Source organism: Osmerus eperlanus, chromosome 26 (genome assembly GCF_963692335.1).
Source record: "Osmerus eperlanus chromosome 26, fOsmEpe2.1, whole genome shotgun sequence".
Taxonomy (NCBI): domain Eukaryota; kingdom Metazoa; phylum Chordata; class Actinopteri; order Osmeriformes; family Osmeridae; genus Osmerus; species Osmerus eperlanus.
Window position 1 is genome coordinate 549,066 of NC_085043.1, and position 27,174 is coordinate 576,239.

General features: G+C 42.1%; 1 protein-coding gene across 5 annotated transcripts in view; it reads left to right on the plus strand.

Annotated features, from left to right (window-relative positions):
• The window catches only part of rabggta (Rab geranylgeranyltransferase subunit alpha), a 78,684-nt gene that overhangs the window by 20,840 nt on the left and 30,670 nt on the right, over positions 1-27,174 (plus strand). For all 5 annotated transcript variants that reach the window (XR_009928635.1, XM_062452339.1, XM_062452338.1 and 2 more), the window contains exons 4-6: positions 9,401-9,525; positions 9,614-9,801; positions 12,887-13,144. Coding sequence is in view for 4 of the 5 variants with exons in the window: in XM_062452339.1 (XP_062308323.1) it covers positions 9,401-9,525; positions 9,614-9,801; positions 12,887-13,144 (571 nt within the window). In the remaining variant the exon portion in view is untranslated. The remainder of the gene's footprint in view (positions 1-9,400; positions 9,526-9,613; positions 9,802-12,886; positions 13,145-27,174) is intronic.

Here is a 27,174-nt window from a genome sequence, read left to right on the forward strand (position 1 = left end):
TATGTGTCACATGGTTCTCTACAACAACACCTCCTCACCATATCGTCTATCATCTGTTTACATGTTTGCTCTCTGAAGCGTCTTTGGGGTCCATGAAAAGCGCTAAACAAACCGATTGTATTATTATCATTATCTAGGCTACTTCCGACGGACGCGCACGGTCTGCGACGGTCACTGACAAACTGCATACAGCATGTCCGCAATCCCAAATACTTAACTTACTTTAAAACACTTGTGGTAGTGAGGGTTAAAGTTGGGCGCCAGGTGACCACTACCATGTCAGACAGAGTGAAATAAATCTTGAATAGCAGATAGAATTAACTAAAGCAGTCAGTCAGAAATGCATTAAAAAAGGTATATATATATACCTTTTTTAACGCATAATATATATATTATTTCAGTTCACAATCATCAATAATCACATTGAACCTTATGTATACCTAGCACACAGACAGACTGCTTGTCCAATACTAAAGAGTCTCTGATTTTTTAAAAGGCGGCTCCAAAAAAATAAAAAAAAAGAGGCAAAAGGCTAAAAGTTAAAATCTTCGGCCTCTTTGTTGCTAATCAACCGAAACGAGTCTTCAGCGACACTGCAATCAATGCACGCAACAAATCAGACAGCATTCATTAATGTTACACAGCTAACAATACATTAGTTACACTGTACTCCAACCACGCAAACTGTTCCAACTAGCTTTTACAAAAACTCCTTTGTTGGACTCCAAACATGCGAGGTAGATATTTCTGGAGTTTTGGTCTTCTCGGACCATCCTGTGCGTCCATGCTAATTTCACTGATGCTGCTAGCTCCATGGTTAGCACCCTCAGTAGTGGTGGAGGGTTGACCTCCTTGACCACAACGTTCTTTAAAAATCCACACCAGATACCCCTGCCATATCTTCTTCTTCTACGTCACTCTCGTTTCTTAATCGTTCTTCCAAACATGGACATTTAGGTAGCAAAAACTGATGCATTGTTGATGTTAACTTGAAACTACCATGCACTAGCTCGCTTTCTCCTTCAACCGTCCGGTAACGTCAACGTTTACGTGTGCAACATGAAAATTGGGTCATAGGGTATGACAGAATGATTGCTCTGTGTCTAAAACAATCTGTTAATTTCAATCATTATAATTTCAATAGTTATAATTTTCTTTGAGTTAAATATTATTATCACACAATAAATAACGCAGAATGACGTTGATCTTAAAATGATACTACAACACACACAAAAAGTAATTAGCTAGCTGAAGTATGTTACTGTCTGAGCAGTGTGGAGTTGGCAGTTGGTTTACTGGACATTCTAAAGACAGTCACCAACTACTGCCAACTTGAGAATGTTGGCGTTTGTCGGGGCAGTGTGCAAGCTGCATTACACCAAGATTGGTGACAGTTGTGGAGAGGGGAATGTCATAACTAGAGATAGTTATACCGGTTATGGAGGATGACTGGATTTGATGTGAGGTGCCAACAAGAATTGCCTCAGTTTTGGAGCTGTTTAGCTGGAGGAAGTTGTGTTTCATCCACACCTTTATCTCCTCCATCCGGCATCGGCTGCCATTTGTAGGTCGTTCCAGGGCTGTTTCTGTTCTGTGGGCAGAGCAGAAACTAGAGTGGAATTTTTCGAAAAAGTTGTTATGTTTAAGATGGTCCTGGAGGTGTGCGGCAACAACTTTTTCCAGTACTTTGGAGAGGAATGGGAGATTTGAAATAGGCCTGTAATTTGCAAATGCATCTGGTTCGAAGGGTGTTTAGATTGAAGTGTTACTGCATACATTTACATTTAGTCATTTAGCAGACGCTCTTATCCAGAGCGACTTACAGTAAGTACAGGGACATTCCCCCCGAGGCAAGTAGGGTGAAGTGCCTTGCCCAAGGACACAACGTCGGTTTTCACGGCCGGGAATCGAACTGGCAACCTTCAGATTACCAGCCCGCTTCCCTAACCGCTCAGCCACCTGACTCCTGCATAAAAAAACTATAGCATTATTAGCTAGGGTCCAATTTGTCCCAAGTTCTAACAGCTCTAATTCAGTTATCTTTTGACATATCAAGGTGAACGTTTGCACAGTACTTCAGAGTGATGTAATCTTGAAGCCCATTGTGAAGATTAACTGACACATAGATATGAGGCCATGTAAACATTTACATAAACACGCCCTTTTCAGCGATTTTGTACCTCATCTATCTACCAAATTGGTAGACATGTGTCCTACACATACCTACCGCGTTTCAAGTCAATCGGAGCTACGGTTCATGACGAGAAGGTTTAGCAGGTGTTCCCAAATTTTCATTGTACATTAAAATACATAATAGCGGACTTTATGGGTCCTTGAAGCTTTTGTGTCCATCATGAGAAATAAGGCATATATACAAATTTCCTGACAATTTGGACTTATGGGGTAGAAATGCCACAACTTTACAAAGCCACAACCACTTCTGGGGCCAGTTGCATGAATTTAGTTTAAGACTAGTCTTAGCCGTAGGCTGTCTTAAATTGTCAGGTTAGACTAATCTAAAGTCTGTTGCATAAATAGTAAGACTGACTCAATTTGAGGTAGAAAAGTTAGCCACCTCTCCCCCTGGCTAAACCTTGCGGTAAGGGCTTAGTTGCTATGCCAATGATCTGTTAGTACGCTACGTCATTATCTTAGCATAATATATTACAAAAGGAACTAGAGAGGGTACAATTTCTGGGGAAATTGTAGGGTGTGCTAGCTTGCGTCGGTTGCAGAGGGGTCCGTTTTTTAATGACATTTTTACAACTGACATTTCTGTAGATTTTATATAAAAATGCATACTTATTATTTATAAAGATTATAGATTTAAAAGCATACATTTGTTGCTGCTCATTTACAACTCAAAATACTAAGAGTGAAGTGTAGAATGAAACAGTTGTCTTCTCATTTCCCCTGCAAGAGGGAATGGTGATTGGCTATATCAGCCTCATAGTTGAATCAAAATGAATAATTGGGCAGTCCGGTGTAAAAATGGTCCTAATCTCTATGACTTAAACGTCCTTTTAAGTTTTTCCCTTCTCATATTTTCAGGCATTTAGCCTACTCATATTGCATTCATTCATTAATAAAGAACCCCCTTTGAAGCTTATTCTAACAACAACGTTGTCACCGGCAGTAGGCCTATCTCAGATGGAATCGCGATTCAAACAGTAACATCTGCTAACTGAAAATATGCCCCCAAAAGCTTGACATTTATTTAGGGGAAAATCGCTCATTCATAAAAAGCTCACTGGTATGGCCCTGTGTGGAGAAGCTGCCCCGGTAAATTGTACTACTACTAGAATACTGCTGTGTTCGTCTTGGTAGTGATTGCCTTGGTTGAATTCGATTTAACGTTCCGTTGTACGGTTTAGGCTGAAATTAATTATTTTCATGAACAGAAGTTTAGGCTGTGGCAATGAAGTTCAGGTTAGTAGTCAGATAGTTTCACCTATTGAAAGACGTTTGATTTAAGTAAGGGGAGTGCCAAACATGTTCTGTCACCGTTTGACTTCCTAAACAGCTGTGGAGATGTTTTTCTTTCAAGTGTGTCTCGTGTAGGCTACAGCGTTGCAGTGAGCTACACTGGTTTGAAACCACAGGTAATGATCATTTCACCAACAAATCATTTACTTGTTATCGAATGTCAGAATAAATCCTACAACGAAAATGTATTTGTGAGGAATGTTCATTTTAACGATTGAAAACAGATGCATCATAGACCGCTGTAGTATGTGTTGCCCGGGCAACAGAGGCTAATGTCATGATGCTAATGCTTCAGTGAAATAGTAGACTACTGTTTCCAAAAGTAGATGTACTTCCTTAATAATATCAGCTTATATTGTACCTTACACGTCACAATTGTGTGTCATATCACAAAGTAAAATGAGTAAATAGTTATCACCCTGGCCTCTTTGCTTGTGGTGTTTCTGCAGCTGCCTTGCAGTAAAGCTATAGTTAGCCTAGCTATCTCCCAGAAGTTAAGGAACTGCTAAACGAATGTTCTGCTACAGGTAGTCGCGCGTGTTTTCGTGACGTTAGTGATGTTAGTAACATCAGTGGCTGTGGCTAGCGAGTTAGCCACCGTTAGCTTCACTTTTTGCCACAAAAACGTAATTTCAACTTAAACCATGCAACGTAACGTAAATAAAAATAGAAGCAACTCAATTGCTACCAAGACGAACCGTTTGACACCGACGTTGTCTATGTAGTCCAAATATTGAGGGATCCTTAGGGGTGGGAAAAGAAACAATAATACATAATAAATATATTTGAGAGAGAACAATGGTTGTGCTCTTGCCCAAGGCTTGAGCACACCCAATTAAGTGTGTTATTTGTAACTGCAGAAAATGTTGAATGGGTTCTGCTTTTCCGCTAAAATGTCATTTTATTAAACGAGCGAGTAGATGACAACATAACTCACTTTATTGACGCTAGCGCCAGCCATCTGCGTTGGAGTTATTGGTTAATGGAAGTAGCGTTGGGGTTAACAGCTTAACCCGTTAAGGAGTAGCTTCGCACATATGTGATCGTTCGAATTCGGGTTTCACAGCTTAACGTCGCACATGTGCGATTCTGAACATTCCAATCGACTATTTGCCGATGGACAAAAACTATATGACAAACGCTATAGTATGGCTTCAAAATGTACAATTAGGAGGCTAACAAGTAACACTAGCAGGTAGTAGCATTGGTACGAGTATTATGCTAGGTTGCTAGGTCACGGAAGCTAACTAAAGCTAGCTAGCTTCCGTTTTGGAAAAATAACTCACTCTGGTGGAATTGTCGGAAATATTTAGAACTCACGCATCTAAAGGTTAATAAGTTAACAAGTCGGACTTCAAGTTACATTCAAAGGGGTGATTGACTGGGTTTTTGGGGTATTTCACACTGTTCCTTAAGGTCTCCGAATAGGGTATGTAACATTGGTTGGCAGTGGCGGTTCTACATTGAATTACACCCAGGGCGAGACGCCCTTCGCGCCCCCCCCCCCCCCCCCCCCATTGAAATCAAAAGGATGTTATGGTAAGACCGATTATGTTCTATACAGCTAAAACAGCCTGGGGTCAAATTGACACCAAACATAATAGGAGGGTTACATAAACATGCCCTTACACGCTAAATGTCTGTTATTACATGCTATATTAATATAAATTTTAGCTAGGAACACTTTTAGTTATGACGTTAAACTATACTTTGTCACGAAATATAGTTGTAGCAAATGTTCGTCTTTGAAATTTGAAAATTCCGTTGGCTAATTACAGGGCCTAACCTAAATAATGAAAATAAATAATAACTGAACTTGTAACAGTTTTGTTGCAAAGCACACTATTATGGTGAAATGTTATCACGTGTTTGTTGAGTTAAAACCGAAATATTGTTGTTGCATAGCAAGCATCATAGCAAAAAGGCTAACAAACGTAAGAGTTAGCCTATACCCACCAATTAACATTAGCCCTTCATTCATGACATGGATACCGTAATAATCATACAGAGACATATTTGCATACCTTTATCTTCTTCTCGTTTCTCCTCTTCTTCTTTTCTTTTTTTTCGAAATTGGGCACCTGATGGCTTACTTGACCTTTTCCTGTCCATCTTCTTTGGCACTCAACAGTCAACAGATTTCCCATCCCCCCAACACTGTCACTCACGACCAGAAGTCAAGACTAAACCAATTCACCTTGGTGACCACAATCGTTTTTTTTAACATATTTTTATTAGCCATTTCACACAATTAAAAAAAACTAAAATGTGCAGGAACTTTAGGCCTATATTTATAATATTATGAATGAAATGTGCGTTATTTGGAAGAAAGTCGAGGTGCAACTGACTTTAGCCCACTAATTTACATTTACATTTAGTCATTTAGCAGACGCTCTTATCCAGAGCGACTTACAGTAAGTACAGGGACATTCCCCCGAGGCAAGTAGGGTGAAGTGTCTTGCCCAAGGACACAGCATCAGTTGGCATGACCGGGAATCAAACTGGCAACCTTCGGATTACTAGCCCGATTCCCTCACCGCTCAGCCACCTGACTCCCAATTTAGAGTATTGCACTATACAGTGGACCCCCCCCCCCCCCTTGTCCGTTCCATTTGGGAGACCCAGTCAGGTGAGCTGTCTGTCCCCCTCCCCTTTTTTCACACAGCTTCTGTGCACGGCACCTTCTCAGCAAGCAGGGGTGCCTGCAGCTGCCTGAAGGGGGCGCCAATTGGCCAATTCCCCACACAGTGAAATGATAGAAAAGAGAAAACCGCTTCGCAGCGCAGAGATTTTTATTTATTTATTTTATGCTCGTGCGCCCCCCACGTGACATGAAAAAATGCCGCCCCGGGCAGCTGCCCGGTCCGCCCGTGCCTAAAACCGCCCCTGTTGGTTGGGCTGAAAATGGCCCAGGTGCTGTTCTATGCCCCCTGATACATCCTCTGAAATTTTCCCGGGAAAAAACGCTAGGTTTTCACCTTTTATGGTATGCTCATGAATATATAGATGAGCTGCGCGCTGATTGGTTGGTTTACAACGAGTGAAGCTGTGGAGCAAAGACACATCACGGCCAACACTCACTGAAACAACAACGGTGGAGACTTGAAATAAAAACGTACAAATAAATCTATTGTGTCTACACAACACTGTTTTCAACAGATTGACTAGATAACATTTTAAATGATTACGTTAGTTGTTTCCACTTCTGTTGTCGAAGCAAACTGGATCGACTTAGGTGGGTAGAACGTTACAGCTTAGCAACCAAACTATATCATGATTCGACTCAGCTTCAGCTAGCTAGATAAAAAAATAACCTGCCAAAGATCTGGACAAACATGCATCGTGAATTGTAGATTTACATGTATTCGAATGAAACAGTCAGGAACATGAAATAACGCGTTAGCCCCATTGCCAATAAACTAAATCATCACACATTACCTATGCTCTTGCCTTAGCAAGCTAAACTAGTTTACATGCGTACTCTAGGCGTTTTCGCTATTTAGCTGTTCTTGCATTCCTTGCAAATCAGCGTTAATAAAAAGCAGATGAGCTAGAGTCTAGCTAACATTGACTCGACGGGCATGGCAGATGTTTGTCTATAACGTAGCCCTAGCGTAGAAGATCCCTGTGCAAGCAAACAGGATTGACTTAGGTGGGTAACGTTAGCACTAGCTACAGCTTACCAAACAAACTATTGTGATTCAACTCGGCTTCAGTTAGCTCTATCTATCTTGCTGAAAAATAGATCTGGACAAACATGCATCTTGAATTGTAGATTTACATGACAACATGGGTTATTTATTTGAATGAAACACAGTCAGGAACAAGAAATAACGTTAGCCCCATTGCCAATAAACTTAATCATCACACATTCTACCGATGCTAGATACAGGCAGGATACGTTAGCATTGCTAGTAACTGTTAGCGACAACATCATACAGCTTGTGGTTGTGATAAACCTAAGGTCGGAACAGCACCTCTTTTCAGCAACAGCTTCATAGCAAATCATGCTTTACATTGTCCCAGGTTTTCAAAACTCTCCTCGGTGACATGGTCGGAGCAAATTAATACTTAAGCGTCGTACTTAATAGGGATATTCCCATAGATCAGCCATGCCTGTCAAGTGTAAGCGTCGTACTTAATAGGGATATTCCCATAGATCAGCCATGCCTGTCAAGTGTCTTGTTCTTTGGGAAGATGGTGAAAAGTGTCAGGATTCCCGGTACAGCCTGGAACACTGCATTTACAGTGTTCTATTTTCAATAGCTTGAAAACTTATAATCCTGTTAAATTTGCCTGAAAACGCCTAAACAGCATACCCAAAGTAAATTGAAAGCTGTTCTTGAACCATTTGGAGTACATGCATGTAAATGATCTCTTTTGAAAGCTGACACTCTGAAGTTATTACCCCTGTTGTCAGGACCCCTGTCAGTCCTACTGGTGTTGAGTAATAGAAGCTTGAACACAAGGAAAGTGAAAGTTTATATTTTCGCCTAGATTTTGTTTTGAAAACAGAGGCCTGAAGAGGCCTAGAGGTGGTAGGTATTAGCTGGAAGACTAAATTGGACCACAGGATTGGCGCACAAAGAACACTGATTCTGTCAACCATATTGCGCAATCGACTTTTATTTTGAAGGCTCCACAGACACATACAAATGAGGTATTGGCATTTTCAGCTAGCTGTCAGCTACAAGGCTAACAAGCTAATTTCAGAGCCAGTCGAAGCCAGTTCGAGAAATTGGTTTAGAACGAGTGTGTGTGTGGGGAGGGGGGGGGCGGGGGCGTGGGGGGGGTGGCAGGACGCAGAGACCTAGTTGGCTTTAGAGGGCTGTCAACGGGGCATGGAAGCTCCTATTGGGTCAAACAAGGTGGCAATCAAAAGGGGAGGGTTCAACGGACATTTTGATGCCTTCATATCGTAAATACTCCGTTGCTAACCGGAGAAAAGAACACTTTTATGTGAACAAGTTGTTTCTTCCGTCGGCTAACTTGCATAATGAAACAAAGGATAATGGCTATTCATGAACGTAAAACATTGTATTTGGACGAATTACTTTACATGGTTAGATACTTTGAACCCTTGGGAATGTACGCAGATCAAGTTTTGATGTGTTGTTTGCATATCTGGACGACACGGAACCTTTTGAGGGTAAGTAGAGACGTTTGGCTTTGTAAACAACACCAAAGTGGTGACTGGACAAAGACGTTGGCAGTGTTTCGGTCCCGCGGGCGGGCCCGGACGAAAAACAGGTTCTTATTTGTAATTCATGTGGAAGTACAGAGCAGCGCGGCAGCTAGCTAAAAAAAAGTGTCAGAGATCTACGCGACCTCCGTTCCTGGACCAGAAAACCAGAGGGCGGGTAAATGTACATTTTGGGGCGTGACAAAGTTGATGCTGCAAATTGTGACGTCACAACTTGCACTGTTTCAAAAGCATTTTCAGGTTGCAGTTTCAAAAAGTGAAATTTTGATAGGAAAGAGGTTTCAATGGACTTTGAGATTCACTGTACATTTAGTCATTTAGCAGCAATCTTATCCAGAGCGACTTACAGTAAGTACAGGGACATTCCCCGAGGCAAGTAGAGTGAAGTGCCATGCCCAAGGACACAACGTCATCTGGCACGGCCGGGAATCGAACTGGCAACCTTCTGATTACAAGCCCGCTTCCCTAACCGCTCAGCCACCTGACTCCCCCTTACTATATGTCTATTTGACACACCAAACTGTCATTTTTCAACTATGACAAGGTAAAAATCGGTTTTGCAATCAATTGCCCCTTTAAGTCTAAGACTAGGTCTTTTTATGCAACTGGCCCCTGGGTTCTATCCAAATACAAATTATTTTGTTGCTACACCTATATTCGTAATCTGAAGCCGTTTAAATTATTTAATAATTTTTTTCCCATTCTGATCAGAGAAGGGAGAGGGTGTTGGATGATGAGGCACTTCAGTTGACCCAACAGCTACTCTCCTCCAATCCTGATTTTGCTACTCTCTGGAACTACAGGAGAGAAATCATGTTGCACCTGGAGACTATTTGGTAAGACAATACATAGATATGTGTATTCTCAAGAAATACACAAAAATGTTTTGTGTTAAAAATGAATTGTATATTCTGTCTGTCTCAGGGAGGAAGACAAATTGCAGAAGATGTATGAGGCTGAGTTGTTGTTTCTGGAGTCATGTCTGAAAGTTAACCCTAAGTCCTACGGCAGCTGGCACCACCGAGGCTGGGTCTCAGTCCACCTCCCAAAACAAAACTGGGCCAGAGAACTGAGCTTATGTGACCGCTGCCTCAGCTTGGACGATCGCAACTGTGAGTCACTGTCAAATTAACCGTTGACATGAGGAAGTCTTTTAGAAAAAGATCACTCATAAAGTGCAGAAAGATGTCTAGCTTTACATAGTTGTTCAGCATACTAGCATACATAACATTGGCGTTAATGATTCTAGAAAAATAAATAATTTAAAGTATTGCAGTCAGTTCAAGCTATTTTCACACATACATGGACGTTAAAGTAAACAGAAAACTGATGAATAACGAATGATAGATGACGCATGGTGTTACATTAGCACTGGTGCAGAAATTACTTTTAAATTATGGCAAAGAAAAAACATTTAGAAGATCGATTTTAATTTAAATTATATTGATTGACTACTAGTAACAGAAATGCATTCCGTGTGTTGATTATACTAATATGCTTGGGTGGGGACAAACGGGAAGTGGGATTTACAAGGGGGGGGGGGGGGGCGGCCAGTGAAGGGAGATGAGGGGCGGGTTGATATGGGAGCGTCTGGGTAGGTTGAAGACCAGACGGGCTGCTATGTTCTGAATCCTCTGGAGAGGGTGGGTTGCGCATGCAGGAAGACCGGCGAGAAGCTAGTTGCAGATCCCAGGGTGATTACAAAAACAAAAGGCAAACAAATACAGTGGACAACTGTTTTTATTAAAATCTTAACTGCATAAGACATCTAGATCTTTCTTTTACCAAAATTATCAGATTTCTTAAATTTTACCAAAAAATATGTGGTTCAACGAGCGGAAATAATCCATCATTTATCTGCTTTAATTTATCAAACAAATGTTCTTATCGGGCCGATAACAATAACACTAAGAATAAACATTTATCGGCCGATACCGATATGTTCGCAGATATATCGTGCATCCCTACTGATAATGGACACTTTTTAAAGGAAAGAAATATATGCGTTGTTATATACAGACAACTACAGATATTGTGGCCAAGGTTTCTTCCTCTTGTCCTATCTTTTCCTTCCCTATCTCCTCCTCTCCTATCTTCTGAACACCGTTGTTGGATGAACTCATTACATTCTAGTTTTCCACTTTTTTTTATACATTTGAAAGTAATGCAAGCAATAGAAAGACAGTGTTTGACATTGATAGTACTCAAAGCCATATAGTTGTAGCCTACTCGTAGGCTACCTACCTACCCACAGCAGTCAATCAACGGCTTCAACTGGACAAACTGCAATGTTTTTAAATTATTTTGGCCGGCAGTGCATGGTGGTTGCCTGTCATAGCATAGAAAAACAAAACAAAAACGAGAGGGTACAATTTCTGGGTAAATTGTAGGGTGTGCTTGCTTGCCTCGGTTGCAGATGGGTCCGTTTATTAGCTGTAATTTTTACAACTGATATTTCTGTATATTTTATATAAAAATGCGTACTTCTTATTTACAAAGATTGCATAGATTTAAAAGCATACATTTGTTGCTGCTCATTTACAATTCAAAATACAAAAAGTAAAGTGTAGAATTAAACAGTTGTCTTCTCATTTCCCATGCAAGAGAGAATAGTGATAAGCTATAGCTAGCAGCCTCAGTTGAAAAGTTGGATCAAACAAAGATATTAGTCAATCCGGTGTAAAAATGGTCTTAACATGTATGACTTAAACGTCACTTTAAGTTTTTCCCTTCTAGTGATATTTACAAGCATTTAGCTTACTCATATGGCATTCATTCATTCATTAATGATGTAAATGACACCCTCACGAGAAAACCGATATCTCTCAAAAAGTATAGTATCGCGTTGTGCTAAAGGATCTTGTCTATCACGCAATACGCGATTAATTTGGGTTCATGTTAAATTCTGCTAATTATACTTGCACCTTCCGTAATAGGTTGTTGTCGTAAAAAAGACATGGCTGTGACAGACTCCCTGTATCACCTCTGCTTATAAAGCCGCAATCAAGTCTTGTTTACATAAAATAAGCCTGTTCCAAAGCAGGTTTAAGCTAACAGATTTGTTCCTATGACAGCAAGTCCAGAATGAGTGTCGAAGAAAAGAACAAACAACAATCGATTGACAAATCGTCAATAATCAAATCCAGCTAACTGAGTTAGCGAAGTACGAAGACAAATACAATAACTTGACTGATGCGGAGTGGGCGCAGGCTGCTGATGGTTTGCTAGTTAAGCTGCAGACCCTGATGGTCAGCTGTCAGCAGTCCTTCGCATATCTACCTCAGACATTCAAGAGATGCAAAACACCTGGGAATAAATACATTTATTAGAAAAAAAAAGAATGTATATTTATTTTTTTTGAGCACCGAAGACCCATTTTGACCCAGGAAAAACCCTGCATTGTCAGCTGACAATAGAATGTTGATAATGTCGGACTATGCATTTATAGACCAACTGCAGTCTAACCTCGACGTGTGACATTCTTTATAATAAATAAAATTTAGCTGAAACAACAAACGTTCTAAATAGTTACCGACTATCAACATGGAAATTTATGACAGATTAACAAAGGCCACTTGTTGCCCACAGTTTCCGACCGTGCTTTGGCTGCGTGCAAGAAGCACCATTTAGCAATCATTAGGGGACCATTAACACCGTAAAGCTTAAAACAAATTATGAGTATTAAGTGATCCTAAACATGTTCTTATTATATCGAGCGACTTAAACACTTTTGTAATATGCTGGAAAAGGAAAACTGTAAAATATATATATATATATATATGGAATGCCGACAACGCCCCTTTTCTCCAGAGCTCTCACTTCTTACTGTTGCTGACTCTCGAATGAAAAATGTATTTTAAGGAAAAGCCTTATCTCTTTGTCACTGCACGACCTGTCAGTTGTGAAGCTACTTCACAAAGCTTGTGAATTGTAGCACTGAATTGACTGCATACACTTGGCACTTTACAGGACTGGGAGTTGCAAAATACATATATAATACCTATATGTTTAGGGAGCAGGAAGCACCAAATTATGTCATTCCCGATTTGGGAAATTAGTGCATGAAAAATATACAATAAATATGCAATTCGGGCTGATTGTGTAAATAACATACACATTTACTTTCCATTGTACATGTCTTATCGTCTCAAAAAATATATATACTAATTATACTCTTTTTCATCTTCCTTCACTCAGTTCACTGTTGGGATTACCGTCGAATGGTAGTGAAGATGTCTGGTGTGTCAGTGGACCAGGAGTTGCAGTTCACTGATCGACTCATCGGCTCCAACTTCTCCAATTACTCCAGCTGGCACTACCGAAGCACCCTCTTACCTCAGCTCCATCCTGAGTCTCTTGAGCACACCTTACCCTGCCACCAACCTCGCCATTCCTCTCCTCCACCCTCTCCACAAATGCACTCTCATCGTGTCTGTGAGGAACAGCTACTTAAAGGTACACATCATGCTAAAAGATTGTTTATGTTGCATTCACAGATTTCCATCACTACACATTGACATATTCAATATTAACATTAAACAATGGATTAACAAGGTCCAATAAACAATTGCATACCACAATACATACGGAAGCAAATACATACTTTGCAAGTGCTGTGCCTCTGAGAGGATCAGTGAGAGTGAGAGAAGGATGCTGAGAGAGAAAGCAGAGAAGGGGCTACACGGATGATGTAAGGCTGCTGACTGTGGCACGGACAGAGTTAGGGGAGAAGAAAGCCTGCAAGTCCTCACCTCAATGGTAGGGATGAGCGTGATTAATCGAATATCCGGATATCCTAAAGTAAGTTAGTATTCGAATACTTATGAGCGTAGTTGAATTTAAAAAATGTTTTATTTTATTTTATGAAAAACCTTTAAATTAAATATATAATAAGCTTTCCATGTGTCATGAATTCTAATAGTTGTGACGTTAGAAATGATGAAAACATAATCAAAAAAGGTAGGCTACGTCACCCTGCGAGTCTGCTTTCATTTCATTTGGTGCTCAAAACCGGGAAAATGGCTAAAACGCTCAACACACTTTTTGGAGAGGACTACTACAACAATAATGATAACCAACAAAGCGAAGTTGCGCTGTATTTCAGCGAGCCATGCATCCCACCCCAGGCCAACCCACTGGAGTAGTGAAGAATCAACCAAGACCAGTACAAGAAGCTTAGTATCCTGGCTAAGCAGTACTTTGCAGTACCCACAACCTCAGTTCCTGCAGAGAGTATCTTTTCTACTGCCGGCCTGCTCGTAAATCGACTCTGTACTCACCTCTCCCCTGAGCATGTGGATATCTTCATTTTCCTGAATAAAAATGCGTATGGCTAATGCAGTTGTGGCTTATTAATTTTTTTACCAGTAGCCATGTAGCGTAATCGGCTATTTATTTTTGTATTTGTGTGGTGGCGCACCGTATCCTATAAGATTCAGGTTCCAAGTTAATATCCAAGTTAATATGCAATATTTTTCCATGTGTGTCTTTTGTTTTTATCAAGGAAAGCCTACCCAATGTGTTTAATTTCGTCCAATGTATTTTTTTTAACTTTTTATTTCACATAATAATAGGCTAAGCGTTATTCCACCAAGTTTAAGAGCCTGCGTCTGAAGATGCAGCGTTTTTTCAAGTTCATTGTCTTTTCTTCATGTTCAATAAATTGATCTTTCATTTGTTTTCTTTATTTAACCCTTATTAAAAATAATAGCTAAAGTCACAATTATTGCCAGAATGTGTGGTGGTTCATGTGTTTACTGTATGCTTTGCATCATGTCAGGCTAATTACATAACGGAACCGCAGCAGCATTAATAAAAATAGATTATCGGATATTCGAAAATCATTTCGGATACTATTCGAATAGTGAAATAATTTCAAATGCCCATCCCTACTCCATGGTCCATCCATCCATCCATCATCTTCCGCTTTTCCGGGGGTCGGGTCGCGGGGGCAGCAAACTAAGCAGGGAGGCACAGACTTCCCTCTCCCCAGCCACTTCCACCAGCTCTTCCTGGGGGACCCCGAGGCGTTCCCAGGCTAGCCGAGAGACATAGTCCCTCCAGCGTGTCCTGGGTCTTCCCCGGGGCCTCTTCCCAGTGGGACGTGCCCAGAACACCTCACCAGAGAGGCGTTCAGGAGGCATCCTTATCAGATTCCCGAGCCACCTCAACTGGCCCCTTTCGACGCGGAGGAGCAGCGGTTCTACTCTGAGCCCCTCCCGGATGACCGAGCTTCTCACCCTATCTCTAAGGGAGAGCCCGGACACCCTGCGGAGAAATCATTTCGGCCGCTTGTATTCACAATCTCGTTCTTTCGGTCACTACCCACAGTTCGTGACCATAGGTGAGGGTAGGAACGTAGATCGACTGGTAAATAGAGAGCTTCTCCTTTCGACTCAGCTCCTTCTTCACCACGACGGACCGATGCAGAGCCCGCATCACTGCGGACGCCGCACCGATCCGCCTGTCGATCTCGCGCTCCATTCTTCCCTCACTCGTGAACAAGACCCCGAGATACTTGAACTCCTCCGCTTGGGTCAAGATCTCCTCCCCGACCCGGAGATTGCACTCCACCCTTTTCTGGTCGATAACCATGGCCTCAGATTTGGAGGTGCTGATTCCCATCCCAGCCGCTTCGCATTCGGTTGCGAACCGCTCCAGTGAGAGCTGAAGGTCACGGCCCGATGAAGCCATCAGGACCACATCATCCGCAAAAAGCAGCGACCCAATCCTGAGGTCACCAAACCGGACCCCCTCAACGTCCTGGCTGCGCCTATAAATTCTGTCCTTATAAGTTATGAAGAGAATCGGTGACAATGGGCAGCCCTGGCGGAGTCCAACCCCCACCGGGAACAGGTTCGACTTACTGCCGGCAATGCGGACCAAACTCCGGGAGGACCTCATCCACCCCAGATAGAAGGGCCCCCTCCGATGTCCCCAGATTCTGCCACCACGTCGGAAAGCGTGTTGGTGGGATTAAGGAGGTCTTCAAAGTATTCCTTCCACCGATCCAGGACGTCCCCCATCGAGGTCAGCAGCGCACCATCCCCACCATATACAGCGTTGACAGTGCACTGCTTCCCCCTCCTGAGTCGCCGGATGGTGGTCCAGAACCTTTTCGAAGCCGTTCAGAAGTCATTCTCCATGGCCTCGCCGAACTCCTCCCACGCCCGGGTTTTTGCCTCCGCGACCACCAAAGCCGCATTCCGCTTGGCCTGCCGGTACACATCAGCTGCCTCTGGAGTCCTACCAGCCAATAAAGTCCGATAGGCCTCCTTCTGCAGCTTGACGGTTTCCCTCACCTCCGGCATCCACCACCGGGTCCGAGGGTTACCGCCGCGACATGCACCGACCGCCTTGTGTCCGCAGCTCCGGTCAGCCGACTCAACAATGGAGGCCCGGTACATGGCCCATTCGGACTCAATGTCCCCGGCCCCCCCGAGACATGATCGAAGCTCTCCCGGAGGTGGGAGTTGAAGCTCCTTCTGACAGGGGATTCTGCCAGCCGTTCCCAGCAGACCCTCACATTACGTTTGGGCCTGCCAGGCCTGACCGGCGTCTTCCCCCACCATCGTAGCCAACTCACCACCCGGTGGTGATCAGTTGACAGCTCCGCCCCTCTCCTCACCCGAGTGTCCAAGACATTCGGCCTCAGCTCCGACGACACAACTACAAAGTCGATCATCGAACTGAGACCTTGGGTGTCCTGGTGCCAAGTGCACATATGGACACCCTTATGCTTGAACATGGTGTTCGTTATGGACAAGCCGTGTCTAGCACAGAAGTCCAACAACAAAACACCGCTCGGGTTCAGATCGGGGGGGGGCGTTCCTCCCAATCACGCCCCTCCAGGTCTCACTGTCATTCCCACATGAGCATTGAAGTCCCCCAGGAGGACGAGGGCATCTCTGGGACGAGCGCTTTCCAGCACCCCTCCCAGAGACTCCAAAAAGGGTGGGTACTCTGCGCTGCCGTTTGGTGCGTAAGCACAAACAACAGTGAGGACCCGTCCCCCCATCCAAAGGCGGAGGGAGGCTACCCTCTCGTCCACCGGGGTGAACCCCAGCTTACAGGCGCCGAACCGAGGGGAAACAAGTATTCCCACCCCAGCTCGACGCCTCTCACCGAGGGCAACTACAGAGTGGAAGAGAGTCCAGCCCCTCTCAAAGAGACTGGTTCCGGAGCCGATGCTGTTCGTTGAGGCCGACTATATCTAGCCGGAACTTCTCTACCTCGCGCACCAGCTCCGGCTCCTTTCCCGCCAGCGAGGTGACGTTCCACGTCCCTAGAGCTAGCTTCTGCAGCCGAGGATCGGACCGCCAAGGCAATTTCGTGTTTTCCATGAAAACTCACACTTTTATTTATCAAATAACTTTCAAAATGAATAGAAAATATAGTCAAGACATTTACAAGGTTAATTATTATTATTAGAAATCATTACTTTTATTTGAAATATAAATTTTGTTCTTCAAACTTTGCTTTCGTCAAATAATGCTCCATTTGCAGCAATTACAACATTGCAGACCTTTGGCATTCTAATTCTAATCCTTCTAATCATCCATTAGTCTTCTAAGGCAATTAGCAAACACAATGTACCATTCGAACACATACAGTAATAGTTGCTGGAAATGGGCCTCTATACACTTATGTAGATATTTCATTAAAAACCAGACGTTTCCACCTAAAATAGTCATTTACCGCATTAACAATGTATAGTGTATTTCGGATTTATTTAACGTTATCTTCATTGAAAAAAACAGTGCTTTTCTTTGAAAAATAAGGACATTTTTAAGTGACCCTAAACTTTTGAACGGTAGTGTATTTCTACCTTGCAGAAATCCAAGTTGGACTGGGGATCAAACAATCAACCCTTTAGTTACCAATGCTATGCTGTAACCCAGGGGTTCCCAAACTTTTTTTGCTCGAGACCCAAAAGAGAAATATGGTGTCTCCCTGGGACCCAAACTACTACATAAATTGCCATAAGATCTATATTTTTTAACTACTGATACAGAACACAACAAACTATGGATATGAAATGTATTCAGGGTTTTTCCTGCATAGAGAAGATCTTGGCGAGCGCCAAAGCCGTTTTCCCGAGCGCCAATGACAAATCCCGAGCGCCAAAGGCAAAAAAAAGTCAGCGATGAAAAAACAACAAAAAAAGCTGTGTTCATCACGCGTGCAATGCATGTCAGCGAATACGTTCTCAATAGTATGTTTCAAGTAGGCTACAGCCGAACCCTCGTTCTGTTTTGATCAATAGTAATCGAGTTGATAAGCGTGTCTTCGTGTCTGATCAATATGCAACTGTGAGGTGTGCGAATAGACAGAGTGGCCACTAAACTGTCGTTCCGCTGCGAGGGCCAGCCCGACGTGCACGAATACACCTGTACAAATGCAAATGGAATTTCCACTCAAAATGCTGACAAAAGTTAGATTTTCTATTTCAAACGCAGCCTCCATTGGTATTCTTAACCTGGAATTATAATATATAGTGCAGTGTTTCCTCTATGGCTAAATTTCTGCCGCCACGGCATCAGAAATCAGGCTGTACAAAATTTTAGGCCGTCTATCAGCAGTGATTGTTGGTGCATGTCGGAGAATTGCATGCGCTTCACACCGCAGTTGAGATTGCGTGTGTGCGTCCTTGAGAACTGTAAGTCGTATAACTTATGTTGTCAGTTCATTTAAGCCTGTTATTGTATAAGTCTATAGTTCTTGCAAATTTAAATCAAGTTAACTGGTGATTTTCGTTGTTTATATTCTTCCCCTGCTAGCTAAATTGCACATGTCTGTTGATTCGATAGCGATTGCTGCCCTTGCTCACGTTTGTATTTTAGGTGCATAGATGCACCTAAAATAGAGATGCAAAACACCTTGGAATAAATACATTGATTAGAAAAAAGAAAAAAAAGTATATATATATATATATATATATATATACACATATTTTTTTTTTTTGAGCACCGAAGACCCATTTTGACCCAGGAAAAACCCTGGTATTTATTTAATCATAAAAACACATGACAGCAATAATCAAATGTCTAGAGTGCAATAAAAAAATCCTCTCCACCTCATATGTACATACAATTTTGTAACACTTTTAACCCTTGTGCTGACTTCAGGTCACATGACCCAAAGGTTCATAACGAACCATTGTTGTGTTTACCCAATTTTACCCAATACAAAAAAAAAGAAAATGGTTCACTTTGTTTTTGTATGCGGTAAAGTTGTTGCAATACGACGGTGGGTCACAATGACTGATGGGTCAGAATGACCCGAAGATAACACAAGGGTTAAATGAACAAACATTTTCTACTCTTTCTATTTGTCACCCCTTTCTCAGCCCCCCCTCCAAACATCCCTCAACTTTAACCCTTGTGTTATCTTCGGGTCATTCAGACCCATCAGTCATTGTGACCCACCGTCATATTGCGACAACTTTACCGCATACAAAAACAAAGTGAAGCATTATCTTTTAACCGTTGGTCTTTCTCAGACCCCCCACATTGCAAAGGTTAAAAGAAAATTATTTTTATTTGTTTTTGTATTGGGTAAAATTGGGTAAACACAACGATGGTTCGTTATGAACCTTTGGGTCATGTTACCCGAAGGCAGCACAAGGGTTAAACACCAACAATGAGCAACATTCAGATACATTTTTTAAATGATACTACTGACCTGTAGGGGTGGAACGGTACACTGAAGTCACGGTTCGGTTCATACCGCGGTTCTGACATCACGGTTCGGTACGAGTTCGGTACAACGGATGGAAAAGCAAAACAAACCAGGTTCCTCTACGAGTGAATACGGGCGCATTGAAGATGACATGTAAATTCCGATTGCGTCAGTAATTTTTTGGGCCCCATTTGTATGTGTATCTAATGGCTGGTTAAGCACTGTAGCGAGGAGAAGTTGGACAGTTTTTTTTGTCTCGTTACAGTGATTGGCACACCTGGGTGATGGCGTCGGATATTTTTAGTCATTTAGCTAGCACACGCCAGATGCGTTATATGCGTTAGCATGTTAGATGTATTTCCACTCACATACCCCACAACCAGTGACGTGCGATGTCAGTAAGAGGCTAGGCACTGAGTTATGAAAGCCAGATTACCTAATTACCTAATTCTTTGAATAAAATCGAGCTTGGAGAAATTCCTCAACTCTGTGATATCGGCAGACACAGCTGCTGTCATTTTGACTTGAATTTTGCGGGGATTACGCTTACAATGTAGCTGGTGTAATGACGTTAGCTGCGCAAATGTCCAGTAATATCTCGATTTTAATTGGTCCATGTTTGATACGTAACGTAGGTGATTACTACTGGCATAACATATTTACGTGCAAAGGCACAGCAGAGTTACTTTTCAACATAGCCTACAAGTTGAAGAATACAGATTCGAAGTGCGCAAGTGAGTTTTTCGCTTGTCGTCCGCAGTGAACGGACAGTAAAAGCACTGCTTATTCTACAATTTTTTTGTGTTTGATTAAGCGTAACTGCTACATGTCATCGTAACGTCTAAACAATTGGAATAACACACATATTGCATATATAAATCACAAGAATAAACAGTAAAAATACAAATACAAGTTTATTAAATAAAATGATTTAATAAACATTTTTACGTTTGAATTTTGGCAGCGTAGGCAGTGCCTACCTTGCCTACCCAGACTGCACGTCACTGCCCATAACTGCTGAACAACGCCGACACACAGTGCTTGTCTTATCCACCACTCTCTCGCCTGTACTACTGTAACTGAATGGGAAACCGAAGTTTTCCCAAACTTGCAATCTTAAAAAGGCCGGCGGGTCCTCTATCTCTCGTGGGTCGCTACCACTCGCCATACTCATCCTTAGTGCTGCTAGCTAGCCTATCTCTGACTCACGGCGGCACCAAACAGAGCTTCAGATTAGATGTCCCTAAAGAACACGAGTATCTAACAGTAGTTCCGCATTACATTAATTAATTTGCACGCAAGTTTTATTTATTTTTATACCGTGTATTCTCCGTGTAATTTCATGCACCGAACCGTGACGCCCTACCGTACGGTTCGGTACGAATACATGTACCGTTCCACCCCTACTGACCTGACATGCCAGAAGGGGTATAATATGTCATCTAAGGCACAATTAAATCTCATGAGAAGTATGTGGCTGGTTGAAGTTTTCAACCAGCAGATTTATTCTGGGCTTGGTTTGTGAAAGTGCTATTCAGAGGTCATGCTGGGGATTGAGTCTGTTTCGGTATTTGATTTTCAAGTATGCTAGAGTAGAAAACCCAGATTCACATAAGTATGTGGTGCCAAACTGAATCAACACATTTACAGCTTTGCTAGCCAAGCAAGAGAACTCTTCCTGCTGGAGATGAGCAATCCAAAACTGAGAGTGATTGTCACCAAACAGCATCTTACTGCCATTGTTGACCTGCAGTGTGACCAATGCCTCTAACTCTGTCTGACTTAGACCCAACTCTAGTGATGGCACAGCTTGGAAGGGATACTTCACCCACTGAAGGTTTTGAGATCCCTGTGAGTCAGGGAAGTATTGCTTAAAGTTCTTCTGTAGGCCAGACATGTGCTCAACTATGTTCTGCTTCACAGAGTCACTCAGGGGGACACCCGTGTTCTCTTGGTAGGCAGAAAGGACCGGAAACACTGCCAGTTCTCCCGCAGCCAGCTGGCGTTGCCACAGAGCCAGGCGTGCAGCAAATCCTTGAATTCCATCTTCCAGCTCCAAAATGCTGTTCTCCTTTCCTTGAAGGCTTTTGTTCAGTGTGTTGAGCTTGTTGAAAATGTCCACAAGATATGCAAATATTGCCAGCCAACACTTGTCCTGAAAATGCTTGGCAAAGTTAGGGTCTTCATTTTTGAGGTAGGCCATGACCTCTTCTCTCAGCTCCCACACTCTCTGCAGAACTCTTCCCCTGGAGAGCCACCTCACCTCACAGTGAAAGAATAGGTGCTCATGCTCTGCCCCCATTTCCCTGTATAGCTCTGTGAAGAGCCTTGATTGTAATGGTCGCTTTTTGATTAGATTCACAATTCTCACAACCACATCAAAAACCTCTCCTAGGTCACACTGTAATGCTTTGCTGGCCAAAGCTTCCCTGTGGATGATACAATGTGTCAGCTTCACATTTGGGACCACTTTACGAACATGAGCCACAAAACCAGACCTGCACCCAGTCATGTTCCTGGCACCATCAGTGCAAATTCCAATACAGTTAATCCATTCCAATTTGAGATCTTTCAAATTCGTGTCCACCACTCTGAAAATATCCTCTCCCCTTGTTGTTGTGTGCAGCCGGTCACAGAACAGGAACTCCTCCTTCATATCCATACCACTGATGTACCTGGAAAAGACCATTAACTGGGGAATCCCAGCAACATCAACAGACTCATCTAGCTGCAGTGAAAATATTTAGTGTTCCATTAATTCCCCTGTAACTGACTTTTGGATGTCAACTGTCTTTGATTCTAGTTGCAACTGTGTTATTTGAGAGTGGGACAGACTCAACTTTGTTTGCTGCTTCCTCACCCAAGAGAGAGAGAGACACATCTTTTAAACATGGTTTTATCAGCTGCTCCCCAATGGAATGGGGCTTCTTTGCCTTGGCAATGTGGAGGCTGACTTGAAATGATGCCTTCAGTGCTGCTCTGTTCCCTTTGAATGCCTGGTAGATGAGAGACAATAATATCATTCAAAATCACTGACGCACATACACAAAAGCCCAAATCACACGACAGATGTACATCAATGGTGTCTCGTAATTTAGAAATTCACATTAGGCACGCCACTACTGCAAACGTTCTTTGTTTATTTAGCTTTATTGACACCTTGATAGGAACTTTTTGCAATTCGTGGTGAAAAGTATTTGTCATGGGTGAGTGAGTGTTCTACTATTTGTAATACAAATATAACTTGATGATGAATTTGCTTTTAACAGGGGTAATATCAACTACATTGTCTTCAATTTAATAGTTCAACAACAGCCTATTGTACTGATCGGATTCAGACCTATCTCTATGGTCTACTTGAAATGGCTACTATTATCAAGCAATAGCTGATGCATGCACACAAACTAGCTCAAATTTAGTAACTACGACATGCAACCGAAAGTAAATAATCTGTCGAGTCTTGAAGAAAATGCATGACATGCAATTTCCTTCCTTCGTAGGGCACACTGAGTATTTTCTGTTATGTATCAGCTCATTTCAGCAGAGTTGCGCGCTTAGACGCGAGAAAATACTTGGTTTCTAATTGTAAGTGCAATGACGCCGTTGGGTCTGTATTCTTTCATTAATTCCCATGATTGGGTGTAAATGTGCTGTAAGTGTATGTTTAATCTTTGCAATGGTGTAGTTATCGTGAATGGATCGTGAAATGCAAAGTAAAAATAATAAGCCATGTATTAGAGGTGTGAATCTTCACTGATCTTTCCATTCGATTACGATTATCATGTCTTCGATTCGATTACTCAATGCATCACGATGCGTCAAATACATTTTTCTATTAAAGCCATATAGGATATTTGACTTGACAGAATGCATTAAGATACTGTATAGTTCAATATAATACAGTTTTCTATATTACTTCATATGGTTATGTTTTCATCCAAAAATACAAGTAGTAAGTAATCTTTTTCATTTAACAAGTCTGAACACAACAGACAGTATTATTAGCAGTATTGAAAACAGAGTTGCATCAATCCTCGGAGTTGCTGGCCCAGAGTTTGCATTTTCCACGGCAGTTGTTGTTGCTAGCAACTCACGATGGAAACGGCTAACGTAATTCCTAAAGTTGGTAGTGTTCCCAACGTAATTAATTTTGGAATGACAGGCTTTGCATATCGCATGCGATTTTTCCAGTTTGTGCTTCCCAGCCTTTTGGTAAAATCCGAAATGAAGTTCCATATCTCAGCTTTTAAAATGCTTAGAGCGTTTTTAAGGACGATCTCACAACCACCCTCAGCTATTTTGCTGTGGCACGTATGCGAATCGCGATTAATGACGTAAGGTAAATGAGACCCAGATAAGACTAGAGTCTGTCATAGGTCGAGATGAAACGGGTTAGGCTACTGAGAATGTTATTTTTCATTTGAATGTTTATGCCGTGGCCGGAAAATTAACGAGCGACATCATTGCGTTACAATCTATTATGGTCGGCCACTGCATCGATGCAGCATCGTCCATGTCCGCATCGCAATGCATCGATTATTCAATTAATTTCAACACCTCTACCATGTGTAAGGAATGGGTGGGCTAATATCAGCCAGGTTGAAGTTGAGTTCTTAGTTGTCAGCATAGTATCATTATCTGTTCAGCAAGGTGTCTTCTGGACATCTGGACAGGGGTCTTGTAATTACAAAGGTACAGGTAAACATGCTGGATAGCTAAAGTGAATGGCTGTCCAATGAAACAATTACAGTTCATTCTTAAGAACAAAACGAAAGCTTACAGGTTTAATTGTAGCAGATAATGGGGATATGTATTTTATGTGGGTAAGAAAACATGTTGTAGCCTACTAATGTTGAGATGTGGTCTATAGGGCCTATGCGCCGGGTCGGCTAACATCAGCCAGATTGAAGTTGAGTTCTTAGTTGTCAGCATAGTATCATTATCTCAGTGTTCAGCAATGTGTCAGGGTTTGGTTTTGACATCTGGGGCCCGTTCTTCGTACGTCGCTAACTCAGTTAGCTGGATTTGTTGACGATTTGTCATTATCTTGCATTGTTTGGTTCTTCGAAGCTCATTCTGGACTTGCTGTCATAGCAACAAGTCCTGTATCTTAAACCTGCTCAGGAGCACGCTTATTTTATGTAAACAAGATTTGATTGCGGCTTCATAAGCAGAGGTGATACAGGAAGTCTGTCACAGCATGTCTTGTCCGTTTTTACAACAATCTGTTGTGGAAGGTGCAAGAATAATTAGCAGAATTTAACATGAACCCGAATTAGTCACGCATTGCGTGATAGATAGATACTTAAGCATAGCACGATAGGCTACTATACTTTTTGAGAGATAGCCTATGTTTGTTTTCGTGAGGGTGTCATTTACATCATTAATTTGTTGAAACCACATTACATTATATGACATTAAAGATGATAAACAAAGTAATTATGAAAATACAAAAACATAGGCCTAGCGTACTGTAATAAGCGATAAAAGATCTAACGTGGTCACTACTATACATTTAATTTGGTCTGCTACTATTTGCCAGCCCTCTTTCTTGGATTTTGCAGACTTTGAGGTGTTCCCTGGCGTCTTCAAATTCAGGGTAACCTTTGAGCAAGCTCCTGCTCTGTTTGGCTCTGTTGCGGAAAAAACGGGGCGCTCTTTTTGGCCATGGTGAGCAGCCATGGACTTATGTGAGCAGCCAATAGCAGCGTGGCTCATCAAGGTTTCTACTATCGACACATACCCCATTTTAGACCAACGCACAACTCAATCCATCTATACTAATCATAATCAACAAGAGTATTCGAAGAACCCAATTAGCCAGATCATGATTAGCAAGATGATGTCATCTTGGATGTGTCATTTGATCTCGGATGTAATAAGCGACGTACGAAGAACGGACCCCAGGACAGGGTATTAATATACCTGAACTGTTTAACCCTTGTGTTATCTTCGGGTCATTGTGACCTTTCAGTCAATAGGTGCATTCGACATGGACTGCGGCTGCATGAAACGACCGGCGAGAGTAGCCGCTTGCAGTCGGGGAGAAGTTGAAAACGGCTCTGTGAAGTCGGACATTCCAGCTTCTCGTGGTTTGCTGCGTTGACGTCAGTCATGGCCGATCAAGCGCTGTTTGCTTACTTTACTTTATAAGTAAACTTCTTTCCATTAGTGAAGAGGCGGAATAAAACCCTTTCTTTAACACATTTTTAATTAAATTAAACAGTTTTGTCCGGATTTGAGCGTTGGCGAAACTGAAGGTGTCAGAATAATTACAAAACACGCGTCAAAGTTGTCGTGTGTGAGTCTGGCCAATCATGAAATAGCTGTGTCGTCATTAGAACCCGTGCAGTTGCTCTTGAGAAAATGCACTCGGCTACACAGCCGGCAGTTCTCGAATCGATCTCACGGTACTTTGATGGCTACTTCACAGTGACCTAGCCTCGGCGCCGTCTCAAGTCGGACAAAATGTCTAACCAGAATTCACTGGTTCAAGTCAGCCACCTGCAGCCGGCTGCAGTGCCGCATTAAGTCAGTTCATGTCGAACGCACCTATTGTGACCCACCGTCGTGTTGCGACAACTTTACCTCATGCAAAAATAAAGTGAAGCATTTTCTTTTAACCGTCGGGCTGTCTCAGACCCCCCCCCCCCAGCGCGAAGGTTAAAATAAATGGCTTTTTATTTGTTTTTGTATTGGGTAAAGTTGTCGCAACACAACAATGGGTCCATTGTGACCCGAAGGCAACACAAGGGTCAAACCATTTTAAAGAAAATAAGTATGGCTTTCTAATGATATAAATATTTGTATGATTGTTACTAGTGATGGGAAGTTCGGATCATTTTACTTATTCGGTTCTTTGAATCTCGTTCAGTAAAATGAACGAATCTTTTTTCCGAGTCATTCGTTCATTTCAACGGGGGGGGGGGGGGGGGTGTATCCGTCCACCGCAAACACGTATCATATTCTTATGTAGGTTAGTGCATGACATGTGCACCAGCAGATACTATTTTAAAAGACATTTTTGCATTAAAATAATGTATCATGACAGTTTGTATGATTTGGTCATTTATTATCACACTAGCATTTAATTATCACGGCAAATAATTACACTGCACTAAACTGTGTGTAAATGTAAAGTGAAAATAACAAAACCAGTCAGTATGATGACTTGAGCAAATATCATTCACGTCTTACTAAAACAGCGGCCACGCGAAAGGGAATGGGGAAACTGTTTCCTCTACTAAAAAATACAATGCGGGTCACGTGAAAAAAGGATCCAAAGACTCGTAGAAAGACCGAGTCGGGAAATGAACGAATCGTTCGTTTCCTCTAGCGTTTCCTCTAGCTACCACTACAGAGCCTATGCAGGTCACGTGAAAAATGATTCAAAGACTCGTAGAAAGACCGAGTCGGGAAATGAACGAATCATTCCCTCTAGCGTTTCCTCTAGCTACCACTACAGAGCCTATGCAGGTCACGTGAAAAATGATCCAAAGTTTCTGTTTACTTGGACGAGCCTATGCAACAGTCCCGATGCGCGGCCACGAGAAAATGAACAAATAACTCTTTGAGAGGACTCGTTACTCCCGAGTCCTTGTAAGGATTCGTTCAAAATGAACGAATCGTTCACGAAGGACACATCACTAATTGTTACACAAATCATCCTATATCAAGAAGATTTCACGCAGCCATTTTTACCCAAATTTTCTCCGTCCACCATAATTTATAGAAAACCTAATTTTCAACCAATTTCAATACAAGATAGAGGAAAACGTAGCGCTTATGAAACATACATAGCTAAT